Source organism: Mustelus asterias, chromosome 6 (genome assembly GCF_964213995.1).
Source record: "Mustelus asterias chromosome 6, sMusAst1.hap1.1, whole genome shotgun sequence".
NCBI classification, from domain to species: Eukaryota; Metazoa; Chordata; class Chondrichthyes; order Carcharhiniformes; family Triakidae; genus Mustelus; species Mustelus asterias.
Window position 1 is genome coordinate 145,303,386 of NC_135806.1, and position 21,146 is coordinate 145,324,531.

The 21,146-nt window shown below is 47.7% G+C and overlaps 1 protein-coding gene across 1 annotated transcript in view; it reads right to left on the bottom strand.

The window, feature by feature from the left end:
* Window positions 1–14,726: 14,726 nt before the first annotated feature.
* Window positions 14,727–21,146, bottom strand: part of LOC144495194 (UDP-glucuronosyltransferase 3A1-like) — a 54,925-nt gene continuing 48,505 nt past the window's right edge. Inside the window, exon 8 of the mRNA XM_078215227.1 lies at window positions 14,727–15,135. Within this exon, the coding sequence (XP_078071353.1) occupies window positions 14,859–15,135 (277 nt within the window). The 3' untranslated portion in view covers window positions 14,727–14,858. The remainder of the gene's footprint in view (window positions 15,136–21,146) is intronic.

The following is a 21,146-nucleotide window of genomic DNA, read 5'->3' on the forward strand; positions in this document are numbered from 1 at the left end:
GGGCACAGCCTCAAAATAAGGGGGGGCCGGTTCATAAGAACATAAGAAATAGGAGCAGGAGTAGGCCATCTAGCCCCTCGAGCCTGCCCCGCCATTCAATAAGATCATGGCTGATCTGACGTGGATCAGTACCACTTACCCGCCTGATCCCCATAACCCTTAATTCCCTTACCGATCAGGAATCCATCCATCCGCGCTTTAAACATATTCAGCGAGGTAGCCTCCACCACCTCAGTGGGCAGAGAATTCCAGAGATTCACCACCCTCTGGGAGAAGAAGTTCCTCCTCAACTCTGTCTTAAACCGACCCCCCTTTATTTTGAGGCTGTGTCCTCTAGTTTTAACTTCCTTACTAAGTGGAAAGAATCTCTCCGCCTCCACCCTATCCAGCCCCCGCATTATCTTATAAGTCTCCATAAGATCCCCCCTCATCCTTCTAAACTCCAACGAGTACAAACCCAATCTCCTCAGCCTCTCCTCATAATCCAAACCCCTCATCTCCGGTATCAACCTGGTGAACCTTCTCTGCACTCCCTCCAATGCCAATATATCCTTCCTCATATAAGGGGACCAATACTGCACACAGTATTCCAGCTGCGGCCTCACCAATGCCCTGTACAGGTGCATCAAGACATCCCTGCTTTTATATTCTATCCCCCTCGCGATATAGGCCAACATCCCATTTGCCTTCTTGATCACCTGTTGTACCTGCAGACTGGGCTTTTGCGTTCAGAACAGAGTTGAGGGGGAACTTCTTCTCTCAGAGGGTAGTGAATCTCTGGAATTCTCTGCCCATTGAAGTGGTGGAGGCTACCTCGTTGAATATGTTTAAATCACGGGTAGATAGTTTTCTGATCAGTAAGGGAATTAGGGGGTATGGGGAGCAGGCGGGTAAGTGGAACTGATTCGCTTCAGATCAGCCATGATCTTGTTGAATGGCGGGGCAGGCTCGAGGGGCTAGATGGCCTACTCCTGCTCCTATTTCTTATGTTCTTATGATACAGAGTGGCTGGTCAGGCTGATATTAATAACTTTCTGATCAACGAGTGACAGTCCTAAACTTTTATCTGCTGATTTTCTCTTGTTGGTTACATTAATTTATCAGTATTGTTATTTTTTGTATACATTTTTGCTATTGTTTAAGCCCAACATTTTGCGCTGCAATCCTTCTATTTCTAACTCTGATTCTTACAATAAGTTTCCAACTGCTGTTTGCCGAAGGCAAAATGACCATTAAAACTGAGAAAGAAAAGCAGCTCTTGAGGGAAACAAGACTTGTAGTTCTGTCTGTAGATCTGACATGACCATGGACATTTCTTCCCCGACAAATCAGAGAATGGTCTTTAAAAGTTCACAAGGGAAAATGCCACAGAGCAATGCCATCACTTGCAAACCAACTTACAGACAACTTGTATAATAGGGATAGCTTTCAGTATGGCGTTACAACCAGGTGAGGAGGAATGACCATAATATGATAAAATTTAGCTTTCAGTTTGAGATTGGGAAACTTGGGCCAGAAACAACCGTGCTAAACTTAAATAAAGGTGATTGCACAGGCATGAGGACAGATTTGACTGTCAATCAAGGTCATCTACGTGTGGATCCACAAGAGATGGGTGAGATCCTAAATGAATATTTCTCATCAGTATTTACTGTTGAGAAAAGTATGGATGTTAGGGAACTTGGGGAAATAAATAGTGATGTCTTGAGGAGTGTACATATTACAGAGAAAGAGGTGCTGGAAGTCTTAAAGCGCATCAAGGTAGATAAATCCCCGGGACCTGATGAAGTGTATGCCAGGTCATTGTGGGAGGCTAGGGAGGAAATTGCGGGTCCCCTAGCCGAGATATTTGAATCATCGATAGTCACGGGTGAGTGCCTGAAGATTGGAGGGTGGCAAATGTTGTGCCTTTGTTTAAAAAGAGCTGCAGGGAAGCCTGGGAACTACAGGCTAGTGAGCCTCACATCTGTGCTGGATAAGTTGTTGGAAGGTATTTTGAGAGACAGGATCTACAGGCATTTAGAGACGCAAGGACTGATTAGGGAGTCAGCATGGCTTTGTGAGTGGAAAATCATGTCTCACAAATTTGATTGAGTTTTGTGAAGGGATAACCAAGAAGGTAGATGAGAGCAGTGCAGTTGATGTTGTCTACATGGACTTTAGCAAGGCCTTTGACAAGGTGCCGCATGGTGGGTTGTTACATAAGGTTAAATCTGTTGGGATCCAGGGTGAGGTATCTAAATGGATACAAAATTGGCTTCTTGACAGAAGCCAGAGGGTGGTTGTAGAGGGTTGTTTTTCAAGCTGGAGGCTTGTGACCAGCGGTGTGCCTCAGGGATCAGTGCTGGGTCCACTGTTATTTGTCATTTATATTAATGATTTGGATGAAAATATAAGAGGCACGGTTAGTTAAGTTTGCAGATGACACCAAGATTGGTGGTGTAGTGGATAGTGAAGAAAGTTATCTCCAATTGCAACGGGATCTTGATCAATTGGGCCAGTGGGCTGACAAATGGTAGATGGAGTTTAATTTGGATAAATGCGAGGTGATGCATTTTGGTAGATTGAACCAGGGCTGGACTTACTCAGTTAATGATAGGGCGTTGGGGAGAGTTACAGAACAAAGAGATCTAGGGGTACATGTTCATAGCTCCTTGAAAGTGGAGTCACAGGTGGACAGAGTGGTGAAGAAGGCATTCGGCATGCTTGGTTTCATTGGTCAGAACATTGAATACAGGACCTGGACGTCTTGTTGAAGTTGTACAAGACATTGGTAAGGCCACACTTGGAAAACTGTGTACAGTTCTGGTCACCCTATTATAGAAAGGATATTATTAAACTAGAAAGAGTGTAGAAAAGATTTACTAGGATGCTACCGGGACTTGATGGTTTGAGTTTCAAGCAGAGGCTGGATAGACTGGGACTTTTTTCTCTGGAGCATAGGAGGTTGAGGGGTGATCTTATAGAGGTCTATAAAATAATGAGGGGCATAGACCAGCTTGATAGTCAATATCTTTTCCCAAAGGTAGGGGAGTCTAAAACTAGAGGGCATAGGTTTAAGGTGAGAGGGGAGAGATACAATAGTGTCCAGAGGGGCAATTTTTTCACACAGAGGGTGGTGAGTGTCTGGAACAAGCTGCCAGACGTAATCGTGGAGGTGGGTACATTTTTGTCTTTTAAAAAGCATTTAGACAGTTACATGGGTACGATGGGTTTAGAGGGATACGGGCCAAATGCGGGCAATTGGGATTAGTTCAGGGGTTTCAAAAGAAAGGCGGCATGGACAAATTGGGCTGAAGGGCCTGTTTCCATGCTGTAAACCTCTATGACTCTAGCACCAAATCAAGCTCCACTCAGCAATCCCCAAAGGACCGCTAAACCCCAGAACACTGCATTAGGCCAGATTAAAATCAACATGATATCAATTATACTGCCTCAGCAGCAATAAAGGACACTGGTCACAGACATCACGGTACCAACAACTTCCAGAGCCTACTAGAAACATTCTGCAAAGGAACATGATTCAATTACATTTCTTAAAGGCACCAAGGGAACCAGTAGATGTGTTGTATTTATGTTCAATAAGGTACCTCACAAAAGGTTAAGTCAGAAGGTAAGAGCCCATTTTGTTGGAGAGAATATATTGATACGGATAAAGAATTGGCTAATGGGCAGGAAACAAGTGGGATTAGGTGTTCTTTTTGTGGTTGGTGACCACTGGGGTTCCAGAGGGATCAGTGCTGGGACCGCAACGGTTTACAATATACATTAATGACTTGGAGGAAGAAAGCGAATGAACTGTCGCCAAATTTCAATGACACAAAAATAGGTGGAAAAGCAAGTTGCAAGCTGGATACAAATTGTTTACAAAGAGATATCGATAGGTTAATTAACTGGGCCTGGGCAGCATGGATGTTGGATGGCTGTCTTTCTGAGTGTCAGGGGTTAGAGGTCTGTCACTCACAGGGAGGGAGGTGTCAGATGGGTTGGAGATGCCCAGTGCCCCTGGCAGGATGTCCTTGGGCTGTACTCCTGCCGAACTGCCTCCCTTCCTGTTTCCTGGCCTGTGCTCCTCCATAGGATGGAGGGGAAGCTGGGGTGAGAAACAGAAGCCCCGCCATCCTCTGGAGCAGACACTCATGGAATCCCAACAGTGCCTGCACCATGGTGCGGACATCTCCCGCCATGAAGTGCACGTTCTGCGCCAAGGTCTCCACTGCGGGCGCCCAACCCCACAGTGTTAGCCTTGGTGTGCTACCATGATGGCACAATCTCTGCAGACAGAAGACAATGAGACTCCAACTTCTCAGCCTTGCAATCGAAGGAGGGCTGCTGCTGTCATCCCTTCCTGACTGTGTAACTCCAGCAGCTGTGGAACGACTGGTCTCAGGAGTGTATCATTGGCCTGGGCTCAGCAAAGTCCTGAGCTCCGGCATCCCTCTGACTGTGGATTCCATGGAACATCCCTGCCTCCGCCTGCTGTGAATGGTCACCAGTGAGTGACCCAGAAGCCTGCATACCTATTGGACCAACGCGGGGCGGGTACCTGCACTGGTGCTGGGTGTGGGTGACATCTTCCATGGTGGGGTTGGAGAAGTCCCCCAATGAGCTGCTCATGTCTGTTTCTGGGGGTGGGGGGTGATGGGGGTGCGATCTGGATTTTGAGGTATAGGCTGTGGTGGGGGGAAAAGGAGTTCCAGTTGTCATCCACCTTTAGAGGTGGACACCCCAGGTCAGAGGGGACTTCCGATGGATGAGCCCCTCCTTCCCAATCTGAGATCTAACGCTCCTTATTTCCCGGTATCCGCCATGGTATTCCATTTCACTCGCCAGCTTAAAAATTGAGGCTGGTTGGGAAACGGCTCTTAAGTGAATCTTGATTGACCACTTAAGGGTCTTAATTGGGGCAAAGGTGGGCTTCCCATTTGAGATCTTGCCCGCCCTAGTGTAAAATCACTGTGGGGTTGGAGCAGACAGAAACCTGGGGAGAATCTGATCTCAGCAATTTCACCCCCAACTCAGAACCTGTCGGGGGCGCAGTGTACAATTCTGGCCAAATTCTTCCAGAATGTTCCTAGTCCTTGAGATGTTACAATCCCAACTGATGTTACTATTGAACAGTCAGATCCCAAAATGGAACCCTGGCTTGATAGAACATAACTTTTAACTTTTTGTTTAGAGATGTAAATGAACAGAGTCACAGGAATACCGATTAACTTTTGACAAAAGAATAAAACCTTTATTAAACAAGAATGATTAATTATAATACATTTTTCTTTCATCCTTATCTTCACAGACGTTCACAGGTTTGTAAGGATTGCACTGGTTATAAAATATATCTTACATTCTAATGTTCTCGGTGAATACACAGTCCATGTAAACCAATAGGCGAAATGTGGTCAGACGCATCACACTCTGAAATCAAGACACATGCCACCCAATGCAGCTTCGATAGATTGGCCATCAAATCTCCCCAGATGCTTTTCATACTGTGAGCCAACTCACAGAGTGACTCACGGAATACTGACTTCTGCATGGGTATCTCCAAATTCTCCTCTCTCAAAACATTTGCAATCTTCTCCCAGGAAACACTTTCTTGTGGATCATCAAGGATCCACTTCCAGGATTTCAATCTTTCATTTTAGAATTTTTCTACCTTGGTTTGCCACATGCAATCTTTCAGGAACCCAGCCATGCCAACAGAAATACTTCTGCCTGTGAAGCAGTAGTGTAAGATGTCACCAAACTTCTGATTTACCTCAGATGTCTGGCTTCTTAACTATCGTAGGATTATATGGTGCAGAAGAAGCCCTTTGGCCCATTGAGTCTGCACCGACACATGTGAAACACCTGACCTCTCACCTAATCCCATTTACCAGCACTTGGCCCATAGCCCTGAATGTTATGACGTGCCAAGTGCTCATCCAAGTACTTTATAAAGGATGTGAGGCAACCCGCCTTCACCACCCTCCCAGGCATTCCAGACCGTCACCATCCTCTGGGTAAAAAGGTTTTTCCTCAGATCCCCCTAAACTTCCTGACCCTCACCTTGAACTTGTGTCCCCTTACGACTGACCCTTCAATTAAGGGGAACAGCTGCTCCCTGTCCATGCCCCTCATAATCTTGTACACCTCGATCAGATCGCCCCTCAGTCTTCTCTGCTCCAACCAAAACAAGCCAAGCTATCTGACTTGTCCTGGGGTAACCTCTAGTTGCTAAGCAACAGCCTCGTTTTGTTTTAATCTGTTTGCTTTCAAGTCATAAACCCTCATTACCATACATGTATCTGAACCAAACTGAGGTCATTAACCCTTTCAAATACAGAAACACAAAATTAAGCTTACTGAAATCCTATTTCTAATACCCATAGATGCAAATGTGGATTACATAGAACATAGAACATAGAACATTACAGCGCAGAACAGGCCCTTCGGCCCACGATGTTGCACCGACCAGTTAAAAAAAAAAACTGTGACCCTCCAACCTAAACCAATTTCTTTTCGTCCATGAACCTATCTACGGATCTCTTAAACGCCCCCAAACTAGGCGCATTTACAACTGATGCTGGCAGGGCATTCCAATCCCTCACCACCCTCTGGGTAAAGAACCTACCCCTGACATCGGTTCTATAACTACCCCCCCTCAATTTAAAGCCATGCCCCCTCGTGCTGGATTTCTCCATCAGAGGAAAAAGGCTATCACTATCCACCCTATCTAAACCTCTAATCATCTTATATGTTTCAATAAGATCCCCTCTTAGCCGCCGCCTTTCCAGCGAAAACAATCCCAAATCCCTCAGCCTCTCCTCATAGGATCTCCCCTCCATACCAGGCAACATCCTGGTAAACCTCCTCTGCACCCTCTCCAAAGCCTCCACATCCTTCCTGTAATGTGGGGACCAGAACTGCACACAGTACTCCAAGTGCGGCCGCACCAGAGTTGTGTACAGTTGCAACATAACGCTACGACTCCTAAATTCAATCCCCCTACCAATAAACGCCAAGACACCATATGCCTTCTTAACAACCTTATCTACTTGATTCCCAACTTTCAGGGATCTATTACTGACAGAGAATGAACCATTTTCTATGATTAAAGCATTTAAACACTTTCAAATATTCTGCTTTTCTGCTCATTTGGCAAAGGTAAATAACACCGCACTTCCCTGCATTAAACTGCATCTGTTGTCCCGTTGTCCACTCACTTCACCTGCCTATATCACTCTGCAGCCTCTCTGTGTCCTCCTCACCACTTAAATTCCCACCTAGCTCTGTATCATCAACAAACCTGGATACATTATTCTTTGCCATTTTGTCTAAGTTATTAATATAGATTGGAAGTTCCTGAGGCCCCAGCATTGATCCTTGCGGCACTCTACTTGTCACTGCCTTACAAATTGAGAGTTCCCCACTGATGCCCAATCTGCTTTTTGTCCATGAACGAATTGTCTATCCATGCTGACATATTGCCCTCAACTCTGTGAGTCCTCAACTTGCCTATTAACTGCAGTGTAGGACCTGACCATATGCCTTTTGCAAATCCAGGAAAACTACATCTGCTGGTTCCTCTTAATCTACTTTGCTTGTTACAACTTCAAAAACTTGCAGAAATTTGATATACAGGGAGTCCCTTTTATTAAACCATGTTGACATTCTAACGAAAGAACCATAGATGGACAGCATGATGGTGCAGTGGTTAGCGCTGCTGCCTCACAACACGAGGGACCCGGGTTCGATTCCTGGCTTGGGTTACTGTCTGTGTGGAGTTTGCACATTTTCCCCGTCTCTGCGCGGGTTTCCTCCGGGTGCTCCGGTTTCCTCCCTGATGCACATCAATTTAGACACGAGGCTCGAAGCTTCAGCAAATGAAGGCTTTTATTAACTAATAATGAAGCTATCAGAACTTTAGTACACTATCCCAGACTGAAGGGGTCCCAGCCAGAGCAGGGACTCTTATACCTCTACCAGGAGGCGGAGCCCGACTGGGATGTGCCACAACAGTAACAAACACAGGTGTAACAACCCCACCCTAACCCAACAGCAACAGTAGTACAATCCAACAGTAACATATGTACATCCTTGTAGTACTGGCCAGACCCTGGCTCAGTACTATCCAGTGGGAACCAACGATGGTTCACCACATTCACCCCTCCTTTGAGAACAAAGGCCGGCGGGGTACAAAAACACAGAATAAAGTGTCAGCAGTCTATAAGTTCAGACGGTCAGGGGGACCGCACCGTCATTGTGACCTCCTCAATACCGGCGGTGACACCGGAGTAGGCACTTGCGGTGGCATTCTCCCCAAAACGGCGTCCAGCTGTTCTTCCACGGACTCACAGGCCGGTTGACCCTGATGAGACGGTAGTGCAGGGGATCCTGACATGCCCTGCGGTGGCGACCATCCTCGGGGCTCAGGCAAGCTGTGCATTGGAGTAAAATTGTTAAGCAATGGTCCCGATGCTGTCCGCGCCACGTCCGGGGAAGAAATGAGAGATAATGGATTTGTTACTGGGGGTATGGGAGCGACAGGAGTTGCTACGTCCCCTGCAGGCGCCAGGTCTCGGATCGAGACCGTGTCCTCTCGCCCATCAGGATATGCCACATAGGCATACTGAGGGTTGGCGTGGAGGAGGTGGACCTGTTCGACCAAGGGGTCGGACTTGCGGGCCCTTACATGTCGCCGCAGGAGTATGGGTCCTGGGTACGTCAACCAAGCTGGTAAAGATATCCCCGAGGAAGACTTCCGAGGGAATGAGAACATCCTCTCGTGGGGGGTAGCATTGGTCGCCGTACACAGGAGGGAGCGGATAGAGTGAAGCGCATCAGGGAGGACCTCCTGCCAACGGGAGACTGGAAGACCTTTGGATTTCAACGCCAGTAGGACAGCCTTCCAGACTGTAGCATTCTCTCGTTCCACCTGTCCATTACCCCGAGGGTTGTAACTCGTGGTCCTACTAGAGGCAATCCCGTATGAGAGCAGGAATTGCCTCAAGTCATCGCTCATGAACGACGAGCCCCTGTCGCTATGGATATAGCTGGGGTACCCGAACAGGGTAAAAAGATCACGGAATGCCTTGATCACCATGGCAGCGGGTGTATCCGAACAAGGGACAACAAACGGGAACCGGGAGTACTCATCGATGATGTTTAGAAAGTACACGTTCCGATCTGTTGAGGGAAGGGGGCCCTTAAAATCAACACTCAGTCTCTCGAAGGGACGAGTGGCCTTGACCAAATGTGCCCGGTCAGGTCGGTAAAAGTGCGGTTTGCATTCCGCGCAAATCCGACAGCTCCTTGTTACCGACCTGACGTCCTCCACCGAGTAAGGCAGGTTGCGGGCTTTTACAAAGTGGTAGAGCCGAGTGACCCCAGGATGGCACAGATCATTATGGAGGGCGTTCAAACGATCCTCCTGAATACTAGCGCATGTTCCGCGCGAGAGGGCATCCGAGGTTTAATTGAGTTTCCCTGGACGATACATGATATCGTAGTTATAGGTGGAGAGTTCAATTCTCCACCGCAAGATCTTGTCGTTCTTGATCTTGCCCCTCTGCGTGTTGTTAAACATGAACGCCACGGACCACTGGTCCGTGATCAGGGTGAACCGTTTTCCCGCCAGATAATGGCGCCAGTGTCTGACGGCCTCCACAATGGCCTGGGCCTCCTTATCCACCGCTGAATGCCGAATTTCGGGGCCTTGGAGGGTGCGGGAAAAAAATGCGACGGGCCTGCCCGCCTGGTTAAGTGTGGCGGCCAGGGCGAAATCAGATGCATCGCTTTCCACCTGAAAGGGGATGGATTCGTCTACCGCGTGCATCGTGGCTTTCGCGATGTCGTCTTTCAATTTCTTGAAGGCCAATTGGGCCTCTGGCGTGAGGGGAAAAGTCGTGGACTGAATAAGTGGACGGGCTTTGTCCGCGTAGTTGGGGACCCACTGCGCATAATTGGAGAAGAAGCCTAGGCATCTTCTCAGTGCTTTTGCGCTAGCGGGCAAGGGAAGTTCAGCAAGGGGCGCATACGGTCTGGATCAGGGCCAATGACCCCATTTTCCACCACGTATCCCAGGATGGCTAAACGGCGCGTACGGAACACACACTTCTCCCTGTTGTAGGTCAAGTTCAGGCGAGATGCAGTGCGTAAGAAGTTTTGGAGATTTGTGTCATGGTCCTGCTGATCATGGCCGCAGATGGTGACATTATCCAGGTACGGGAAGGTAGCCCGCAGCCTGTTCTGGTCCACCATTCGGTCCATAGCACGCTGGAAGACCGAGACCCCATTGGTGACACCAAAGGGAACCCTAAGAAAATGATACAAGCGACCATCCGCCTCAAAGGCCGTGTATTGTCGGTCCTCTGGGCGAATGGGGAGTTGGTGGTAGGCGGATTTGAGGTCTATGGTGGAGAACACCCGGTACTGCGCAATCTGATTGACCATATCAGATATGCGCGGGAGGGGATACGCATCCAGCTGCGTATATCGGTTAATGGTCTGACTATAGTCAATGACCATCCGGGGTTTGTTCCCACTCTTGACCACAACAACCTGTGCCCTCCACGGACTAACACTGGGCTGTGTGATCCCTTCTTTGAGGAGTCGCTGAACCTCAGATCTGATGAAGATCCGATCCTCAGCGCTGTAACGCCTACTTTTAGTAACGATGGGCTTGCAGCCTGGTACCAGATTCTGAAATAAAGAGGGTGTGGTGATCTTTAACGTAGAAAGATTGCAGGCGGGGCGCGTTGGGCAATTTGGAGACTGCAGCTGTTCTCCCACTGCCAGCGAAGGGAGTGGCCCACCGTACTGTGGGATCACACTCCTCAAGTGGACCATGAAGTTTAGTCCGAGAAGAATTGGCGCGCAAAGATACGGCAACACAAGGAGCTTGAAACGCTTGTAAACTGTGCCTTGTACTTTCAAGGTTACCACGCAACTCCCTAGCACGGCAACAGACCGGGACCTCGATGCCATAGAGATTGTCGGTTTGGCAGGTTGAATCCGGAGTCCACACCTCTTCACAGTGTCAGGGTGGATAAAGCTCTCAGTGCTCCCGCTGTCAAACAGACAATAAAGCACATGATTGTTTACCTGGATATCCATCATTGAACGATCGAGCCTGTGAGGCTTAGCCTGGTCCAGGATGATCGACGCCACCGTTGGTTCATGAACGCCACTGCAGGCAGCTGAAGTCGATGCTGAGGACCCCTGCTGGTTGCTTGTGTTCATCGTCGACCAACATGGCCGCCCCCATGAATCGCACGTGGGTGAGGGTGCCAAACTCAGCGACCCCTGGTGGTCATACTCCTCCGACTCCGTCGACCGTAATGGCGTCGTCCTGGACTCGCACGTGGACGAACCTCGCGACGACTTCGACGACGATGGTGATGATCCAAGCTCCGAAGAGTCGCAGGCCGCACTGCCGTTCCTGGGTTTCGATCTGCACACTTTTGCATAATGACCTTTTTTACCGCATGCGGTGCAGATTACCGCTTTAGCGGGACACTTTTGTCGGGTATGTTTTGCTCCTCCGCAGAAATAGCACCGCGGGCCGCATGGGGCTGCAGCCGTCGTCTGGCCCAAATGGGAGCACGCCATAACACAGCACTTCAGGCCCAAGGGGCGAGGAGGGATTTGCGACTGCTCCTGCCACGTTGTCTCCACGTGGTCCTCTGGATATAAGACTAAGCTCTTCAAAGCCGACTCGAGCATTTCAGCTAATTCGATGGCCTGGGTAAGGTTGAGATTACCCTTTTCCAGCAGTTTGAGACGGATGTATGATGACCCAACCCCGGCCACAAACGCATCTCGGGCGAGGTCGTACATGCTCTGCTCAGCCGACACAGCTTTGCAGTCACAGCCCCTGGCTAGCTGTAAGAGCTCATTGGCATAGTCCTCCATGGTTTCGCCCGACTGCCGACGTCGTGTAGCGAGGAGGTAACGAGCGTGTATCTCGTTAGGAGGTTTTGTATAGCGCTTCTTTAGAAGCTCGAGGGCCCTAGGGTAAGTGGTGGCCGCACGGATCGCGAGGTAGACTGTGTCGCTTACCCTCGCATGGAGGACCCGGAGTCTGTCATCATCTGTGGTGACCGCTGCGGAGGCTGCCAGGTAGTCTTCGAAACACTTCAGCCAGTGGTCGAAGGTGTTAGAAGCGCCCACCGCACGTGGATCTAGCGTCAGACGTTCTGGCTTGAGAATTTGCTCCATACTCTCCTTTCTTTTTTTTTCTTCCGTCGAGAGTTTAATATTAGTTAATAAAATTGATGCACATCAATTTAGACACGAGGCTCGAAGCTTCAGCAAATGAAGGCTTTTATTAACTAATAATGAAGCTATCAGAACTTTAGTACACTATCCCAGACTGACGAGGTCCCGGCCAGAGCAGGGACTCTTATACCTCTACCAGGAGGCGGAGCCCGACTGGGATGTGCCACAACAGTAACAAACACAGGTGTAACAACCCCACCCTAACCCAACAGCAACAGTAGTACAATCCAACAGTAACATATGTACATCCTTGTAGTACTGGCCAGCCCTGGCTCAGTACTATCCAGTGGGGACCAACGATGGTTCACCACACTCCCACAGTCCAAAGATGAGCAGGTAAGGTGGATTGGCCATGCTAAATTATCCCTTAGTGTCAGGGGCACTAGTTAGGGTAAATCTATGGGGTTATGGAGATAGGGCCAGGGTGGGATTGTGGTTGGTGCAGACTCAATGGGTCGAATGGCTTACTTTTACACTGTAGGATTCCATGATTCTAAACCATGTTGACTTATTCTAATCATATTATGCTTTTCTAAGCACATTTTCATACTTTCTTAATAACAGCAGTTCTCTAACCACAGATATCAGGCTAATTGGCCTGTAGTTCCTTGTGTTTTGCTCTCTCATTTATTGGATAGAGCTGTTACATTTGCTAACTTCAGATTAGGGCAGTTACCTATCCCTACTTGCCCTTGGAACTGAGTGGCAGCAAAGATTCAACTGGAGTCACAGGTAAAGACGGCAGATTTCCTTTCCTGAAGGACATTAGTGAACCAGATGGGCTTTTACAACAATTAACTATGGTTTCATAGTCGTCATTCCAGATTATGTTTTACTGAATACATATTTCACCATCTGACACGGTGAGATTCGAACCCGGGTCCCCACAGCAGAACCCTGGTCTTTGCATTACCAATCCAGTGACATCAGGTGAGTGCTCCGAAAGCTCGTGCTACCAAATAAACCTGTTGGACTTTAATCTGGTGTTGCGAGACTAGTTACTATATTTACATTAAGCACAGCCTGACATTAAGAGGTTAATAAGCACTCATACTATTTTTTAAAAGAAACACCTAACTTATTTTTGTAAAATAATTCACTTGTGGGGTCAAATGATGTATTTCGCAGACAATTTAACACACTATAGTGTGGTAGCTTTTATTAACAGGGGGTTGGAGTTTAAGAGCCGTGGGGTTATGCTGCAACTGTACAGGACCTTGGTGAGACCACATTTGGAATATTGTGTGCAGTTCTGGTCACCTCACGATAAGAAGGATGTGGAAGCGCTGGAAAGAGTGCAGAGGAGATTTACCAGGATGCTGCCTGGTTTGGAGGGTAGGTCTTAGAACATAGAACAGTACAGCACAGAACAGGCCCTTCAGCCCACGATGTTGTGCCGAGCTTTGTCTGAAACCCAGATCAAGCTATTTCCTCCCTATCATCCCGAAGTACTCCATGTGCCTATCCAATAGCTTCTTAAATGTTCCTAAAGTTTCTGACTCCACTATCCCTGCAGGCAGTCCATTCCACACCCCAACCACTCTGAGTAAAAAACCTACCTCGGACATCCTTCCTATATCTCCCACCATGAACCCTATAGTTATGCCCCCTTGTAATAGCTCCATCCACCCGAGGAAATAGTCTTTGAACGTTCATTCTATCTATCCCCCTCATCATCTTATAAACCTCTATCAAGTCTCCTCTCAACCTCCTCCGCTCCAAAGAGAAAAGCCCAAGTTCCCTCAACCTTTCCTCATAAGACCTACCCTCCAAACCAGGCAGCATCCTGGGAAATTTCCTTTGCACTCTTTCCAGTGTCTCCACATCCTTCTTGTAGTGAGGTGACCAGAACTGCACACAATATTCCAAATATGAGTCTTATGAGGAAAGGTTGAGGGAGCTCGGGCTGTTCTCTCTGGAGCGGAGGAAGCTGAGGGGAGACTTAATAGAGGTTTATAAAATGATGAAGGGGATAGATAGAGTGAACGTTCAAAGACTATTTCCTCGGGTGGATGGAGCTATTACAAGGGGGCATAACTATAGGGTTCGTGGTGGGAGATACAGGAAGGATATCAGAGGTAGGTTCTTTACGCAGAGAGTGGTTGGGGTGTGGAATGGACTGCCTGCAGTGATAGTGGAGTCAGACACTTTAGGAACATTTAAGCGGTTATTGGATAGGCACATGGAGCACACCAGGATGATAGGGAGTGGGATAGCTTGATCTTGGTTTCAGATAAAGCTCGGCACAACATCGTGGGCCGAAGGGCCTGCTCTGTGCTGTACTGTTCTATGTTCTATGTTCTAATTTACAATTGATACCGATTTGTAACAGTGGGATACAAGATACAATTCACCGTGTGCTACAAAGAACAAACAAAGAACAAAGAACAATACGGCACAGGAACAGGCCCTTCGGCCCTCCAAGCCCGTGCCGCTCCCTGGTCCAAACTAGACCATTCTTTTGTATCATTCAGAGACCCCATCATTGTACATTAATTACATTTGCATGGGTGCATTACAAAGCAACATAAAAATGAAATTAAAAAGTCCATATCTGGAAAATGTACTTGAGTTTATTCATCAGTGATTAAGTCACTTCAGGCCACTTTTGATTTCCCTCCCCTCCGCAGACAGCCTATTACACTCCTCAGTATCTTGATTATAACAAACATGATCAGAGAAACAATCACCAACAGGAAGACAATGACGTCAATGAGGTAGTGCTGGTACCAGGGCTGCTGCAACCCGAATGGTCGAAGATGCTTTCCTCCCCCAAGCTGCACGATATGCTCTACCCACCGCACTAGACGTTCACGTGGAGGGAATGGGTGTGAGCGATGAATGCGGCTCAGAGCCAGCGCTGAAGCCTTGTACCTGTTCAAAAGAAAAAAAAAGTTCATCCTTCAACTTTTGTGCATTCTGTAACAGGCTGTTACGATGGAGCTCCTCCAAACCTGGCCTGTGAGCAGCACTGGATAAAGATTCCCTCAGTCCTCAGGGGTGAAACACTGGGAAAACCCTGACATTTCCCTTCTTTAGAGTACTGCTGAAAAAAGATACATCCTGTCAAAGCTTTTCATCTTGAACTCATCAGAACAGAATGGCATAGTGGAGAGTGAAGAAAGTTGTCTCCAATTGCAACGGGATCTTGATCAATTGGGCCAGTGGGCTGACGAATGGTAGATGGAGTTTAATTTAGACAAATGTGAGGTGATGCATTTTGGTAGGTTGAACCGGGACAGGACTTACTCAGTTAATGGTAGGGTGTTGGGGAGAGTTACAGAACAAAGAGATCTAGGGGTACATGTTCATAGCACCTTGAAAGTGGAGTCACAGGTGGACAGAGTGGTGAAGAAGGCATTCGGCATGCTTTGTTTCATCGGTCAGAACACTGAATACAGGAGTTGGGACGTCTTGTTAAAGTTGTACAAGACATTGGCACGTAGGAAGAGTGAGGAGGTCCTAAAGAGTGAGTACAAAGAACTTGGAAGGAAGTTAAAAAGCAGGACCCCGAGGGTAGTAATCTCAGGATTGCTACCTGTACCACGTGCCAGTGAGGGCAGGAGTAGGATGCTTGGGCGGATGAACACGTGGCTGAGGAACTGGTGTAGGGGGAAGGGTTTCCGATTCTTGGATCATTGGGACGTCTTCTGGGGCAGGTGGGACCTGTACAAGAGAGACGGGTTGCACCTGAACTACAAGGGGACCAATATACTTGCAGGGAGGTTTGCTAGTGTTATTGGGGAGCATTTAAACTAGATTTGCAGGGGGATGGGAACCAAAGTGTCAGAGCAGATAGTGGAGCAGGGGTAAAAAGACAGGTTAGTTCAAGTAAAATCACAAATGGAAGGGTTGAGTGTGGTGGAAATAACCTTTTGAGGTGTGTCTATTTCAATGCCAGGAGTATTGTAAGGAAGGCAGATGAGCTGAAGGCATGGATAGACACATGGAAATATGACATTATAGCCATTGGTGAAACTTGGCCACAGGAGGGGCAGGACTGGCAGCTCAATGTTCCAGGTTTCAATGTTTCAGGCGGGATAGAGGCAGAGGGATAAAAGGTGGGGGGGTGGCATTGTTGGTCAGGGAAAATGTTACAGCGGTACTCAGGCAGGATAGATTAGGGAGCTTGTCTACAGAGGCCCTATGGGTGGAGCTGAGAAACAGGAAAGGTATGACTACATTAATGGGGTTGTATTATAGACCACCCAATAGTCAGCGAGAATTGGAGGAGCAAATCAGCGGAGAGATAGCTGACAACTGCAAGAAACACAAAGTTGTGATAGTAGGGGATTTTAATTTTCCACATATAGATTGGGACTCGCATACTGTTAAAGGTTTAGACGGGGTAGAGTTTGTAAAATGTGTTCAGGAAAATTTTCGACATCAGTATATAGAGGTGCCAACTAGAGAGGATGTGAGTGTGAGGGAACACTTTGGATCCAGTGATCATAATGCCATTAGTTTCAACCTGATCATGGATAAGGATAGATCTGGTCCTCGGGTTGAAGTTCTGAACTGGAAAAAGGCCAAATTTGATGAAATGAGAAGGGATCTGGGAAGTGTGGATTGGCACAGGCTGTTCTCTGGGAGATGTAAATGGAAAGTGGGAGGCCTTCAAAGGAGAAATTTTGAGAGTGCAGAGTTTGTATGTTCCTGTCAGGATTAAAGGCAAAGTAAATAGGAATAAGGAACCTTGGTTCTGGAGGGAGATTGTAACACTGATTAAGAGGAAGAGAGAGTTGTATGAAATGTACAGGCTTAGCAAGGAACAGATCAGATGCTCGAGGAGTATAAAAAGTGCAAGAAGCTACTTAAGAGGGAAATCAGGAGGGCTAAAAGAAGACATGAGGTTGCTTTGGCAGACAGAGTGAAGGAAAATCCAAAGAGCTTCCATAGGTATGTTAGGAGCAAAAGGATCGTGAGGGATAAAATTGGTCTTCTTGAAGACCAGAGTGGTAGACTGTGTATGGAACCAAAAGAGATGGGGAAGATACTAAATGGTTTTTTTGCATCCGTATTTACTGAGCAAATGGGCATGGAGTCTACGGAAATAGGGCAAACAGGTAGGGAGGTCATGGAACCTTTACAGATTAAAGGGGAGGAGGTGCTTGGTGTCTTGAGGCAAATCAGAGTGGATAAATCCCCAGGACCGGACAGGGTATTCCCACGGACCTTGAGGGAAGCTAGTGTTGAACTTGCAGGGGCCCTGGCAGACATATTTAAAATGTCAGTATTCACGGGGGAGGTGCTGGATGATTGGAGGGTGGCTCATGTTGTTCCGTTGTTTAAAAAAGGTTCCAAAAGAAATCCGGGAAATTATAGGCCAGTAAATTTGACGTCGGTGGTGGGCAAGTTTTTGGAAGGTGTGATAAGGGATAGGATCTACAAATATTTGGATAGACAGGGACTTATTAGGGAGAGTCAACATGGCTTTGTGCGTGGTAGGTCATGTTTGACCAATCTATTAGAGTTTTTCGAGGAGGTTACCAGGAAAGTGGATGAAGGGAAGGCAGTGGATGTTGTCGACCTGGATTTCAGCAAGGCCTTTGACAAGGTCCCTCATGGGAGGTTAGTTAGGAAGGTTCAGTCGCTGGGTATACATGGGGAGGTAGTAAATTGGATTAGACACTGGCTCATTGGAAGAAGCCAGAGAGTGGTTGTGGAGGATTGCTTCTCTGAGTGGAGGCCTGTGACTAGTGGTGTGCCGCAGGGATCGGTGTTGGGTCCATTGTTGTTTGTCATCTATATCAATGATCTGGATGATAATGTGGTAAATTGGATCAGCAAGTTTGCTGATGATACAAAGATTGGAGGTGCAGTGGACAGTGAGGAAGGTTTTCAAAGCTTGCAGAGGGATTTGGACCAAGTAGAAAAATGGGCTGAAAAATGGCAAATGGAATTTAACGCAGACAAGTGTGAGATATTGCACTTTGGAAGGACAAACCAAAGTAGAACGTACAGGGTAAATGGTAGGACTCTGAAGAGTGCAGTTGAACAGAGGGATCTGGGAATACAGGTGCAGAATTCCCTAAAAGTGATGTCACAGGTGGATAGGGTCGTAAAGAGTGCCTTTGGTACATTGGCCTTTATAAATCGGAGTATCGAGTATAAAAGTTGGAGTGTTATGGTAAGGTTATATAAGGCTTTGGTGAGGCCGAATTTAGAGTACTGTGTACAGTTTTGGTCACCTAGTTACAGGAAGGATGTAAATAAGGTTGAAAGAGTGCAGAGAAGGTTCACAAGGATGTTGCCGGGACTTGAGAAGCTGAGTTACAGAGAGAGATTGAATAGGTTGGGACTTTATTCCCTGGAGTGTAGAAGATTGAGGGGAGATTTGATAGAGGTGTATAAGATTTTGATGGGTATAGATAGAGTGAATGCAAGCAGGCTTTTTCCACCGAGGCTCGGGGAGAAAAAAACCAGAGGGCATGGGTTAAGGGTGAAAGGAGAAAAGTTTAAAGGGAATATTAGGGGGGGGGCTTCTTCACGCAGAGAGTGGTGGGAGTATGGAACGAGCTGCCGGATAACGTAGTAAATGGTTTTAACATTTAAGAAAAACTTGGATGGGTTCATGGATGAGAGGGGTGTGGAGGGATGTGGTCCAAGTGCAGGACAGTGGGACTCGGCGCAGACAAGATGGGCCAAAAGGCCTGTTTCTGAGCTGTAATTTTGAATGGTTCTATGGCCACACTTGGAATACTGTGTACAGTTCAGGTCACCCTATTATAGAAAGGATATTATTAAACTAGAAAGAGAGCGGAAAAGATTTACGAGGATGCTACCGGGACTTGATGGATTGAGTTATAAGGAGAGGCTGAATAGACTGGGACTTTTTTCTCTGGAGCGTAGGAGGCTGAGGAGTGACCTTTTAGAGGTCTATAAAATAATGAGGGGCATAGACAAGGTATATAGTCAATATATTTTCCCAAAGGTAGGGGAGTCTAAAACTCGAGGGCATAGGTTTAAGGTGAGAGGGGAGAGATACAAAAGTGTCCAGAGAGGCAGTTTTTTCACACAGAGGGTGGTGAGTGTCTGGAACGAGCTGCCAGAGGTAGTAGTAGAGGCGGGTACAATTTTGTCTTTTAAAAAGCATTCAGATAGTTACATGGGTACGATAGGTATAGAGGGATATGGGCCAAATGCGGGCAATTGGGATCAGCTTAGCGGTTTTTTAAAAAAATGGTGGCATGGACAAGTTGGGCCGAAGGGCCTGTTTCCATGCTGTAAACCTCTATGACTCTATGAGAATGGCAAGAATACCAGAAACAGATTTTCACTCAGTCTACACAAAGGCCTGTGGGGCATTCCCCAACTGGCAGCAAACTGTACATAACGATCCTTGTGGTGTGCCAATGTTGGCAAAGTTACACTTGTAGCCCGTTCCTAGTTGATTTGAGGGCTGCTCAACCATATATCATAGAATCACGACATTGTGAATCACTACATACTATATAGCGTAGGATTGAAGCTCAGTATTAGTTAGGTTTGGTAGAGATGGAAGGATTCCTGACAGATACTAGTAGACCGACTGTGAGCGGACACTATAGAAACAGAATATTTAGGGCATCGGAGGCCATTTGGTCCACTGCGTCTATGTCATAGAGAAAAGAAGTGATCCAGTCATACTTCATCACCTGCTGATTCCCTTCCAAACCATTCACCATCATGACTTGGAAATATATCACCATTGCTTCACTGTCACTGGATCAAAATCCTGGAATTCCCTCCCCATTACCAGCACTGTGGGTGTACCGACATCACATGGACTTCAGGGGTTCAGGAAGGCAGCTCACCACCACCTTCGAGAGCAGCAAATGCTGATCCAGCCAGCGACACTTATCCCGTGAATTAATTAAAAAAGGAAATATAATAGCTTGGAGGACCTTACTCTTCATATCGGCTGGGAGAATCAAATTGAGAATAATCTGGAAGATAAGTTTGTAGAATGTTTTTGTAACAGCTTCTTGGGGCAAAATATTGTCGAACTGTCTCGGGATAAAACTACCTCAGTATTGTGTAATGAAGCACAATATTCTCTATTCTAAAACTAGAGGGCGTAGGTTTAAGGTGAGAGGGGAGAGATACAAAAGTGTCCAGAGGGGCAATTTTTTCACACAGAGGGTGGTGAGTGTCTGGAACAAGCTGCCAGAGGCAGTAGTAGAGGTGGGTACAATTTTGTCTTTTAAAAAGCATTTAGACAGTTACATGGGTAAGACGGGTATAGAGGGATATGGGCCAAATGCGGGGAATTTGGGATTAACTTAGGGGTTTAAAAAACAAAGGCGGCATGGACACGTTGGGCCGAAGGGCCTGTTTCCATGCTGTAAACCTCTATGACTCTATGACTGTGTGATTCTACTGGGCGGGCACAGTTATAAGTTACACAGTTATACAGGGGGCACAGGCTGGCATTGCCCAAGGGGCAAAGTGCCCATGCCCAGGGGCACCTTGGTACTGCCAGCAGGCATTGGGCAGTGCCAAGGGGGCAGGGCCTGTTGTGGGTGGGGCCTATGGGCAATTGGTGGGGGCTCCCGCTGCCACTCTGCATTGGGATCGCTCTGGGATGGAGGGGGGGCAGCGATTGGAGCAGGCTGGGCGGGTGAGGGGAGTGGTGGTCTGCTGCGAGGGTGGCTGCCTCCGACGGGGGAGAGTCTGACTCCGGGGGGGGGGGGGTTCAGTGGAGGGGGTGGGGGTCTGCCGGGGTGAAGGGGGTGGGGGGATCGCCACTGCTGGGGGTGGGAGGGTTGGACATTGGGGCGCTCTTGGGCGGGGGGGGGAGCTGTCAGGGCTGGTCCAGGAATTGCTATGGGGGCCGCGATTGGGTCGTGGGGGGTGTTCGGGGTGGGGAGGGTGGGGCGGGGGGGGGGGCAGCTGTCAGGGCT